This window comes from Oncorhynchus gorbuscha, linkage group LG13 (assembly GCF_021184085.1).
Source record: "Oncorhynchus gorbuscha isolate QuinsamMale2020 ecotype Even-year linkage group LG13, OgorEven_v1.0, whole genome shotgun sequence".
NCBI lineage: Eukaryota > Metazoa > Chordata > Actinopteri > Salmoniformes > Salmonidae > Oncorhynchus > Oncorhynchus gorbuscha.
Genome location: NC_060185.1, coordinates 100,046,984 through 100,057,592, shown reverse-complemented (window position 1 = coordinate 100,057,592; position 10,609 = coordinate 100,046,984). Strand labels below are relative to the sequence as shown.

The 10,609-nt window shown below is 50.3% G+C and overlaps 1 protein-coding gene across 1 annotated transcript; it reads right to left on the bottom strand.

Moving 5' to 3' along the window:
* On the bottom strand, positions 1 to 4,777 carry LOC123994221 (vacuolar ATPase assembly integral membrane protein vma21-like). Its single transcript, XM_046296756.1, has 3 exons — positions 4,603 to 4,777; positions 1,922 to 2,031; positions 1 to 382 (listed from the first exon to the last, which is right to left on the bottom strand). Exons 1-3 carry the CDS (start codon positions 4,662 to 4,664, stop codon positions 243 to 245), a joined length of 312 nt encoding a protein of 103 aa, XP_046152712.1. The 5' UTR covers positions 4,665 to 4,777; the 3' UTR covers positions 1 to 242.
* Between the last annotated feature and the right edge of the window lie 5,832 nt (positions 4,778 to 10,609).

Genomic DNA, 10,609 nt, shown 5'->3' with positions numbered 1-10,609 from the left:
GTCAAACAGGGGCTGGGTTGGGGGCTGGTCAAACAGGGGCTGGGTTGGGGGCTGGTCAAACAGGGGCTGGGTTGGGGGCTGGTCAAACAGGGGCTGGGTTGGGGGCTGGTCAAACAGGGGCTGGGTTGGGGGCTGGTCAAACAGGGGCTGGGGTGGGGGCTGGAGAGAAGCCAGGCTGGGTGGGGGCTGGAAGTGGCTTGGTCCAGGCCTTCTCTGGGCCAGCAGCACGGCCAGGTTAAGGGTTAGTCGTGTTTCCCCTTGTCCTTGGTGGAGCCCTCGTTCCAGGCCACGTAGACAAACAAAGCCAGAACCACATGTACGGCCAGCACAGCTACGATGGCAGCATAGAAATAACTGTCTGAGTTAGACATCTGTAGGGAACCTGGAGAGAGGAGAGGAGGAGAGGTGGGGAGGAGAGAGAGGGTGGGAGGATGGAGAGGGGAGGAGGAGAGAGAGGGGAGGAGGAGAGAGAGGGGAGGAGGAGAGAGAGGGGAGGAGGAGAGAGAGAGGTGGGAGGAAGGAGAAGGGAGGAGGAGAGAGAGAGGTGGGAGGAAGGAGAAGGGAGGAGGAGAGAGAGAGGTGGGAGGAAGGAGAAGGGAGGAGGAGAGAGAGAGGTGGGAGGAAGGAGAGGGGAGGAGGAGAGAGAGAGGTGGGAGGAAGGAGAGGGGAGGAGGAGAGAGAGAGGGGGAGGAAGGAGAGGGGAGGAGGAGAGAGAGAGGTGGGAGGAAGGAGAGGGGAGGAGGAGAGAGAGAGGTGGGAGGAAGGAGAGGGGAGGAGGAGAGAGAGAGGTGGGAGGAAGGAGAGGGGAGGAGGAGAGAGAGAGGTGGGAGGAAGGAGAGGGGAGGAGGAGAGAGAGAGAGGTGGGAGGAAGGAGAGGGGAGGAGGAGAGAGAGAGGTGGGAGGAGAGAGAGAGGTGGGAGGAAGGAGAGAGAGAGAGGTGGGAGGAAGGAGAAGGGAGGAGGAGAGAGAGAGGTGGGAGGAAGGAGAGGGGAGGAGAGAGAGAGAGGTGGGAGGAAGGAGAGGGGAGGAGGAGAGAGAGGGTGGGAGGAAGGAGAGGGAGGAGAGAGAGGGGGGAGGAGAGAGAGAGGTGGGAGGAAGGAGAGGGGAGGAGGAGAGAGAGAGGTGGGAGGAAGGAGAGGGGAGGAGGAGAGAGAGGGTGGGAGGAAGGAGAGGGGAGGAGGAGAGAGGTGGGAGGAAGGAGAGGGGAGGAGGAGAGAGAGGGGAGGAGGAGAGAGAGGTGGGAGGAAGGAGAAGGGAGGAGGAGAGAGAGGGTGGGAGGAAGGAGAGGGGAGGAGGAGAGAGAGGGGAGGAGGAGAGAGGTGGGAGGAAGGAGAAGGGAGGAGGAGAGAGAGAGGTGGGAGGAAGGAGAGGGGAGGAGAGAGAGAGAGGTGGGAGGAAGGAGAGGGGAAGAGGAGAGAGGAGGAGGAGAGAGAGAGATGGGAGGAAGGAGAGGGGAGGAGGAGAGAGAGAGGTGGGAGGAAGGAGAGGGGAGAAGGAGAGAGAGAGGTGGGAGGAAGGAGAGGGGAGGAGGAGAAAGAGAGGTGGGAGGAAGGAGAGGGGAGGAGGAGAGAGAGAGTGGGGGAAGGAGAGGGGAGGAGGAGAGAGAGGTGGGAGGAAGGAGAGGGGAGGAGGAGAGAGAGAGTGGGGGGAAGGAGAGGGGAGGAGGAGAGAGAGAGGTGGGAGGAAGGAGAGGGGAGGAGGAGAGAGAGGTGGGAGGAAGGAGGAGAGAGAGGTGGGAGGAAGGAGGAGAGAGAGGTGGGAGGAAGGAGGAGAGAGAGGTGGGAGGAAGGAGGAGAGAGAGGGGTGGGAGGGAGGAGGAGAGAGAGAGGTGGGAGGAAGGAGGAGAGAGGAGGAAATTCAAATAAATTGTTTTGAATATTGATTGGGATATTTAGGCCTCAGACAAGAAATAATGATTTACCTTGAAAGATATATGCCTTTGATGCGAAGTACAGTCCTATGGGCAGGGTGACCATCAGGATGGTGAAGAAGAGAAGAGTTTTCAGAGCAGATACCAGAGAACTGTCATTCCTGCAGGAGAGACCATATATATCCTCCATCATATGTCTTGGTGGTGGCTCTGGGTGAGTACATTACGTGAACTGCATGCGTTTGATATTATTGAATGCATAGACCTACTGTTAGCTATGGGACGTTAATACTGATAGAGCTAGCTAAAATACCTTAGACCAGTGGTGCTGCCCCCTAGTGGGGAAACTCAGAATGATCACCAACACTGTAGACCAGTGGTGCTGCCCTCTAGTGGGGAAACTCAGAATGTAGACCAGTGGTGCTGCCCCCTAGTGGGTTTAGAGGTCTGGAAACACCTGCTGGTGCTCCTCTCCATGTCCCTACAGACGGTGGAAACACCTGCTGGTGCTCCTCTCCATGTCCCTACAGACGGTGGAAACACCTGCTGGTGCTCCTCTCCATGTCCCTACAGACGGTGGAAACACCTGCTGGTGCTCCTCTCCATGTCCCTACAGACGGTGGAAACACCTGCTGGTGCTCCTCTCCATGTCCCTACAGACGGTGGAAACACCTGCTGGTGCCCCTCTCCATGTCCCTACAGACGGTGGAAACACCTGCTGGTGCTCCTCTCCATGTCCCTACAGACGGTGGAAACACCTGCTGGTGCTCCTCTCCATGTCCCTACAGACGGTGGAAACACCTGCTGGTGCTCCTCTCCATGTCCCTACAGACGGTGGAAACACCTGCTGGTGCTCCTCTCCATGTCCCTACAGACGGTGGAAACACCTGCTGGTGCTCCTCTCCATGTCCCTACAGACGGTGGAAACACCTGCTGGTGCTCCTCTCCATGTCCCTACAGACGGTGGAAACACCTGCTGGTGCTCTTCTCCATGTCCCTACAGACGGTCTGGAAACACCTGCTGGTGCTCCTCTCCATGTCCCTACAGACGGTGGAAACACCTGCTGGTGCTCCTCTCCATGTCCCTACAGACGGTGGAAAACACCTGCTGGTGCTCCTCTCCATGTCCCTACAGACGGTCTGGAAACACCTGCTGGTGCTCCTCTCCATGTCCCTACAGACGGTGGAAACACCTGCTGGTGCTCCTCTCCATGTCCCTACAGACGGTCTGGAAACACCTGCTGGTGCTCCTCTCCATGTCCCTACAGACGGTCTGGAAACACCTGCTGGTGCTCCTCTCCATGTCCCTACAGACGGTCTGGAAACACCTGCTGGTGCTCCTCTCCATGTCCTTACAGACGGTCTGGAAACACCTGCTGGTGCTCCTCTCCATGTCCCTACAGACTGTATGGAAACACCTGCTGGTGCTCCTCTCCATGTCCCTACAGACAGTGGAAACACCTGCTGGTGCTCCTCTCCATGTCCCTACAGACGGTCTGGAAACACCTGCTGGTGCTCCTCTCCATGTCCCTACAGACGGTGGAAACACCTGCTGGTGCTCCTCTCCATGTCCCTACAGACGGTGGAAACACCTGCTGGTGCTCCTCTCCATGTCCCTACAGACGGTGGAAACACCTGCTGGTGCTCCTCTCCATGTCCCTACAGACGGTGGAAACACCTGCTGGTGCTCCTCTCCATGTCCCTACAGACGGTCTGGAAACACCTGCTTTTCCTGGAACTCTTTTAAAAATAGTTGACCAACTTGATCACATATCCACTATGTTAAAGACTAGGAAAAACTCCCTAGAAAAGCCTAAACCTAGGAAGAAACCTGGAGAGGAACCAGGCTATGAGGGGTGGCCAATCCTCTTCTGGCTGTGCCGGGTGGAGATAATAACAGATCATGGCCAAGATGTTCAAATGTTCATAAATGACCAGCATGGTCAAATAATAATAATCACAGTGGTTGTCGAGGGTGCAACAGGTCAGCACCTCAGGAGTAAATGTCAGTTGGCTTTTCATAGCCGATCATTAAGAGTATCTCTACCGCTCCTGCTGTCTCTAGAGAGTTGAAAACAGCAGGTCTGGGACAGGTAGCATGTCCGGTGAACAGGTCAGGGTTCCATAGCCGCAGGCAGAACAGTTGAAACTGGAGCAGCAGTATATTAATGGCAGGTGTGGGCTTTTTTGCACAAAGTGCCTCTTCATTTAATACAAAACAATGTGTCAGAATTACATTTTTATTGGTCCAGTGTGTGTGTGTGTGTGTGTGTGTGTGTGTGTGTGTGTGTGTGTGTGTGTGTGTGTGTGTGTCTAGAAATCTGTCATTTCATTGGATCAGTTTTTGCGTGTGGGGCGAGAACATTATTGTATTGGTCAGTGAGTGTGTGCAGCCCGAAAACCCTCCGATACCGAACCCCACTACCGACCCGCTACACGTGTAAATACAGCAGCAATAAGCAGTGAGGCGGCATCCTTTCAAAATAAAAGTTTCGATGCGGAGGTTACCTTTCAAAATATTTTTACATTTTAAATGTGTTATTATTATTATATATATATTTTTTCTTACACAAGTCCCGCGACCCCTTAAAATCCTCCCGCGACCTCCCAGTTGAGGTGCTGTCTAAAGCGCCAAGCTATCTATCTAATGAATGGGCTAATGTTAACTAACTAACTAACTACTGTTAGTAACGTTTTCTAATACGACGACTGAATAATTAACACTCTCTTACCCTCTGAAATCCGGGGCTCCAGCATACGTGGTGCTAAGTGATGTTTTGGCATATCCTTCCATTTCTCTGAGAAATAGGGCAAATAAAACAGCAAAATCTATATGAAATAGAGAGGGTAATCTGTTGTCGCTATGGATATATTTCAACACTTCCGCATTTGGTCACGGGACAAGCACATGACTTCTTTCCGGTCTTTGGCACGAGAACTGTCTCAGTGCGTCATCTACTGGGTTGGTAGGAAATGGCACTTGATTCACCTGAGCGTGAGTGTGTGTGTGTGTGTGTGTGTGTGTGTGTGTGTGTGTGTGTGTGTGTGTGTGTGTGTGTGTGTGTGTGTGTGTGTGTGTGTGTGTGTGTGTGTGTGTGTGTGTGTGTGTGTGTGTGTGTGTGTGTGTGTGTGTGCGTGCTGTAATGTAATCTCTGAAAGAGCTTGTTAGTAAGCATTTTATTACAAGGTCTACACCTGTTGTATTCGACGCACGTGACAAATACAATTTTATTTGATGGAATCTCAAATCCAAATCAAATCAAACTTTATTTGTCACATGCGCCGAAGTGTGGACCTTATTGTGAAATGCTGATTTACAATCGCTTAACTAACAGTCCAGTTCAAGAAGAGTAAAGAAAATATTTACAAAATAAACAAAAGTACATTTAAAAAAATAAAAAGTAACACAATAAAATTACAATAAGAGGCTAAATACAGGGAGTACCAGAGTCAATGTGCAGGGGTACAGGTAGGGGTGAAGTGACTATACAAAGAATCACTGTCGACTTCCAATGCATTAAACATGTTTGCATGAGGTCTTTCAAAACCCAGACCAATATGTACCTACCTCTCAAATGGTAGCCTATTCCTTATAGACTGCACTACTTTTGGTTAGAGCCCTATTCCCTAGTGGCTTGTCAAAAGTAGTGCACTATATATAGGGAATAGGGTGCCATTTGGTATGCAGAGTAGCCTTCCACCACCATTCCTACACCATGCCCTCTGCACCGGTATATGGGGGACCTAGCTTGTCTACACCAATGAGTAATGAGGTAGTGAAGGGAGTCTGACATCGTTTCCTTTAATAATTGTTGCTGGAACTAGAGTTATTCAGCAGCCAATGACGGTGACGTTAATATGAACTCATGAGATGGCTGTCTGTGTGTGTTTCAGCTGCTTGTTGACTGGGACGTTAATATGAACTCATGAGATGGCTGTCTGTGTGTGTTTCAGCTGCTTGTTGACTGGGACGTTAATTTGAACTCATGAGATGTCTGTCTGTGTGTGTTTCAGCTGCTTGTTGACTGGGACTTGTGTAATAACGATCAGGATGTGGTAGTTGATTATATCTGTCCTATTTCACACATGTACCAGTGTGAATTATACCAGTGTGAATTTAAAATGTGCTTTTTGTGTGTGTGCCAAGAGTTTACAAAGCTGTGATCAAGACAAAGGGTGGCTACTTTGAAGAATCTCAAATAACAAAATATCTTTTGATTTGTTTATAACACTTGTTTGGTTACTACATGATTTCAAATGTGTTATTTAATAGTTTTGATGTCTTCACTATTATTCCACAATGTAGAAAATAGTAAAAATAAAGAAAAATCCTTGAATGAGTAGGTGTGTCCAACCTTTTGGCTGGTACCGTATGCAGTAGCTCCTGGAGACTAGATCAACAGAATATATACAGTAACTATTGGCTGGTACTGTATACAGTAGCTCCTGGAGACTAGATCAACAGAATATATACAGTAACTATTGGCTGGTACCGTATGCAGTAGCTCCTGGAGAGTAGATCAACAGAATATATACAGTAACTATTGGCTGGTACCGTATGCAGTAGCTCCTGGAGAGTAGATCAACAGAATATATACAGTAACTATTGGCTGGTACCGTATGCAGTAGCTCCTGGAGTCTAGATCAACAGAATATATACAGTAACTATTGGCTGGTACCGTATGCAGTAGCTCCTGGAGAGTAGATCAACAGAATATATACAGTAACTATTGGCTGGTACTGTATACAGTAGCTCCTGGAGACTAGATCAACAGAATATATACAACAGAGCTCCTGGAGACTAGATCAACAGAATATATACAGTAACTATTGGCTGGTACCGTATGCAGTAGCTCCTGGAGACTAGATCAACAGAATATATACAGTAACTATTGGCTGGTACCGTATACAGTAGCTCCTGGAGACTAGATCAACAGAATATATACAGTAACTATTGGCTGGTACCGTATACAGTAGCTCCTGGAGACTAGATCAACAGAATATATACAGTAACTATTGGCTGGTACCGTATACAGTAGCCCCTGGAGTCTAGATCAACAGAATATATACAGTAACGAGCAGGGTAGAGTACTGGGTGGTAGCCGTAACAGTGACTAAGGTTCAGGGTAGAGTACCGGGTGGTAGCCGTAACAGTGACTAAGGTTCAAGGTGGACTACCCGTAACAGTGACTAAGGTTCAAGGCAGGGTAGAGTACCGGGTGGTAGCCGTAACAGTGACTAAGGTTCAAGGCAGGGTAGAGTATCGGGTGGTAGCCGTAACAGTGACTAAGGTTCAAGGCAGGGTCCTGGGCAAAGGTAGACTAGTGATGGCCTGGAGAAAGAAACTGTTTTTCAGTCTCTCGGTCCCTGCTTTGATGCACCTGTACTGACCTCGCCTTCTGGATGATAGCGGGGTGAACAGGCCATGGCTCGGGTGGTTGTTGTCCTTGATGATCTTCTTGGCCTTCTTGTGACATCGGGTGCTGTAGATGTCCTGGAGGACAGGTAGTGTGCCCCCGGTGATGCGTTGGGCTGACAGCACCACCCTCTGGCAAAGCCCTGCAATTGCAGAGGGTGAAATTGCCATACCAGGCTGTGATAGAGGCCAAGCCAAATTTCTTCAGTCCCTTGAGGTTGAAGAGGTACCGTTGAGCCTTCTTCACAACACTGTCTGTGTAAAGGGACCATTTCAGGTCCCTATTTTGACCCTGTGGAAGTGCTCTCTCTGCTGTCTCTCTTCATTTTGTTGACGTTGAGGGAGACGTTGAGGGAGACGTTGAGGGAGACGTTGAGGGGGACCAGGTGAACAGGGAGGACAGGAGGGAGCAGGTGAACAGGGAGGACAGGAGGGACCAGGTGAACAGGGAGGATAGGAGGGACCAGGTGAACAGGGAGGACAGGAGGGACCAGGTGAACAGGGAGGACAGGAGGGACCAGGTGAACAGGGAGGACAGGAGGGACCAGGTGAACAGGGAGGACAGGAGGGACCAGGTGAACAGGGAGGACAGGAGGGACCAGGTGAACAGGGAGATGTTCAGACCCAGAGCCTTAAGGTAAGTGATGAGCTTGGAGGGCAGGCACTATGGCGTTGAAGGTAGAGTGATGAGCTTGGAGGGCAGGCACTATGGTGTTGAAGGTAGAGTGATGAGCTTGGAGGGCAGGCACTATGGTGTTGAAGGCTGAGTGATGAGCTTGGAGAGCAGGCACTATGGTGTTGAAGGTAGAGTGATGAGCTTGGAGGGCAGGCACTATGGTGTTGAAGGTAGAGTGATGAGCTTGGAGGGCAGGCACTATGGTGTTGAAGGCTGAGTGATGAGCTTGGAGAGCAGGCACTATGGCGTTGAAGGTAGAGTGATGAGCTTGGAGGGCAGGCACTATGGTGTTGAAGACTGAGTGATAAGCTTGGAGGGCAGGCACTATGGTGTTGAAGGTAGAGTGATGAGCTTGGAGGGCAGGCACTATGGTGTTGAAGGTAGAGTGATGAGCTTGGAGGGCAGGCACTATGGTGTTGAAGGCTGAGTGATGAGCTTGGAGGGCAGGCACTATGGTGTTGAAGGCTAAGTGATGAGCTTGGAGGGCAGGCACTATGGTGTTGAAGGCTAAGTGATGAGCTTGGAGGGCAGGCACTATGGCGTTGAAGGCTGAGCTGTCGTTGATGAAAAGTATTCTTCCATACTTTTTCCTCTTGTCCATATTGGGCAATGTGTGATGGAGATGCATCGTCTGTGGACCTATTAGGGCGGTAAGCAAAGTGAAGTGGGTCTAGTGTGTCAGGTAATGAAGAGCTGATATGATCCTTAACCAGCCTCTCAAAGGACTTCATGTTGACAGAAGTGAGGGCTATTTGGCGAGAGACTTTTAGTTCAGATACTTTCACTTTCTTGGGAACAGGAATGATGGGGGTCATCGTGAAGCAAGTGGGGACAGGAATGATGGGGGTCATCGTGAAGCAAGTGGGGACAGGAATGATGGGGGCCATCGTGAAGCAAGTGGGGACAGGAATGATGGGGGTCATCGTGAAGCAAGTGGGGACAGGAATGATGGGGGTCATCGTGAAGCAAGTGGGGACAGGAATGATGGGGGTCATCGTGAAGCAAGTGGGGACAGGAATGATGGGGGTCATCGTGAAGCAAGTGGGAACAGGAATGATGGGGGTCATCGTGAAGCAAGTGGGGACAGGAATGATGGGGGTCATCGTGAAGCAAGTGGGAACAGGAATGATGGGGGTCATCGTGAAGCAAGTGGGGACAGGAATGATGGGGGTCATCGTGAAGCAAGTGGGGACAGGAATGATGGGGGTCATCGTGAAGCAAGTGGGGACAGGAATGATGGGGGTCATCGTGAAGCAAGTGGGGACAGGAATGATGGGGGTCATCGTGAAGCAAGTGGGGACAGGAATGATGGGGGTCATCGTGAAGCAAGTGGGGACAGGAATGATGGGGGTCATCGTGAAGCAAGTGGGGACAGGAATGATGGGGGTGTTGCGTTCCCTCTTCATAGAGGCGTGCGTAACAGGGGGTCATCGTGAAGCAAGTGGGGACAGCAAACTGAGATAGGGAGAGATTGAATAGGTCCGTAAACACTCCAGCCAGCTGGTCTGCGCATGCTCTGAGGACGCGGCTAGTGATGCCGTCTGGGCCTAGCAATGGTTAACACTCCTTAAGAGTCGTCGGGGTGTCGGCCTGTGGGGTAATGTACACGGCAGTGACTATAACCCGAAGATAATTCTCTTAGGAGGTAATGCGGTTGGTATTTGACGGTGAGGTATTCCAGATCAGGACAACAAAAGGACATGAGTTCCTGTACGTTACCACAATCACACCATGAGTTGTTAATCATGACCTCTCCACCTTTTTGTTTCCTGCAGAGTTCTTTGTTCCTGTCTGCGCAATGAACAGAGAACCCTGCTGACTGGCTGGTGTGTGTGTGTGTGTGGTGTATGTTCCTGCAGTCTGTTTCTGTGGGGTCAACTTCCCTGACGGTGTGTTCCTGCAGTCTGTTTCTGTGGGGTCAACTTCCCTGACTGTGTGTTCCTGCAGTCTGTTTCTGTGTCAGTTCTCCTCGGCCCATGCAGCCCTTCTCTCAGCAGGTTACACAGAAAACATTTCATCCTAATCAGCCTCTCAGGAAAAGGCCAGGACTAACCAAACCATTCACTGCTGACCGGTTGAGATGCTGAAATGCCCAAATCCACTATTTGACATTCAAGACAGTTTGCTGTCAGCCTTTATTAATGTAAAGTACAACCCAACAGTATCAGTTTGGGATGCGGAGTCTTGAGGACAGGCACAAATAAACTCTTATTTCTGCTGGTGAGGAAATCAGCCTGGTCTCATAGACTAGACATAACATAATACATGTAAATCCAAAACACTCAAATTAGTATGATATGTTACGATTGTTATGGTTACATAAGACAAAAGCTCAATTAATGCAAAACGAAAGTAGGGTGGTTGATCAGGGTGGATGGGTAGGCATGTCATGCGAACGTCTAGCAACCCAACGGTTGTGTGTTTAAATCTCAAAACCGGACAATTTTAGCTAATTAGCATCTACTTACTACTTTTTTGTTACTTTGCAACTGCTTACCATATTAGCTAACCTTTTCCCTTTCCCTAACCCCTAACCTAACTCCTAACCTTAACGTTAGCCGCCTAGCTAACGGTTAGCCGCCTAGCTAACGGTTAGCTGCCTAGCTAGCGGTTAGCCGCCTAGCGGTTAGCCGGTTAGCTAACGGTT

Excerpts from the sequence above, each read along its gene's own strand:
- LOC123994221 (XM_046296756.1), bottom strand. The coding sequence starts at position 4,664 with ATGGAAGGATATGCCAAAACATCACTTAGCACCACGTATGCTGGAGCC. Across the intron at positions 2,032-4,602 it reads GGAGCCCCGGATTTCAGAGG|GAATGACAGTTCTCTGGTAT; the intron begins GTAAGAGAGTGT and ends TCTCTCCTGCAG. Across the intron at positions 383-1,921 it reads AAAGGCATATATCTTTCAAG|GTTCCCTACAGATGTCTAAC; the intron begins GTAAATCATTAT and ends TCCTCTCTCCAG.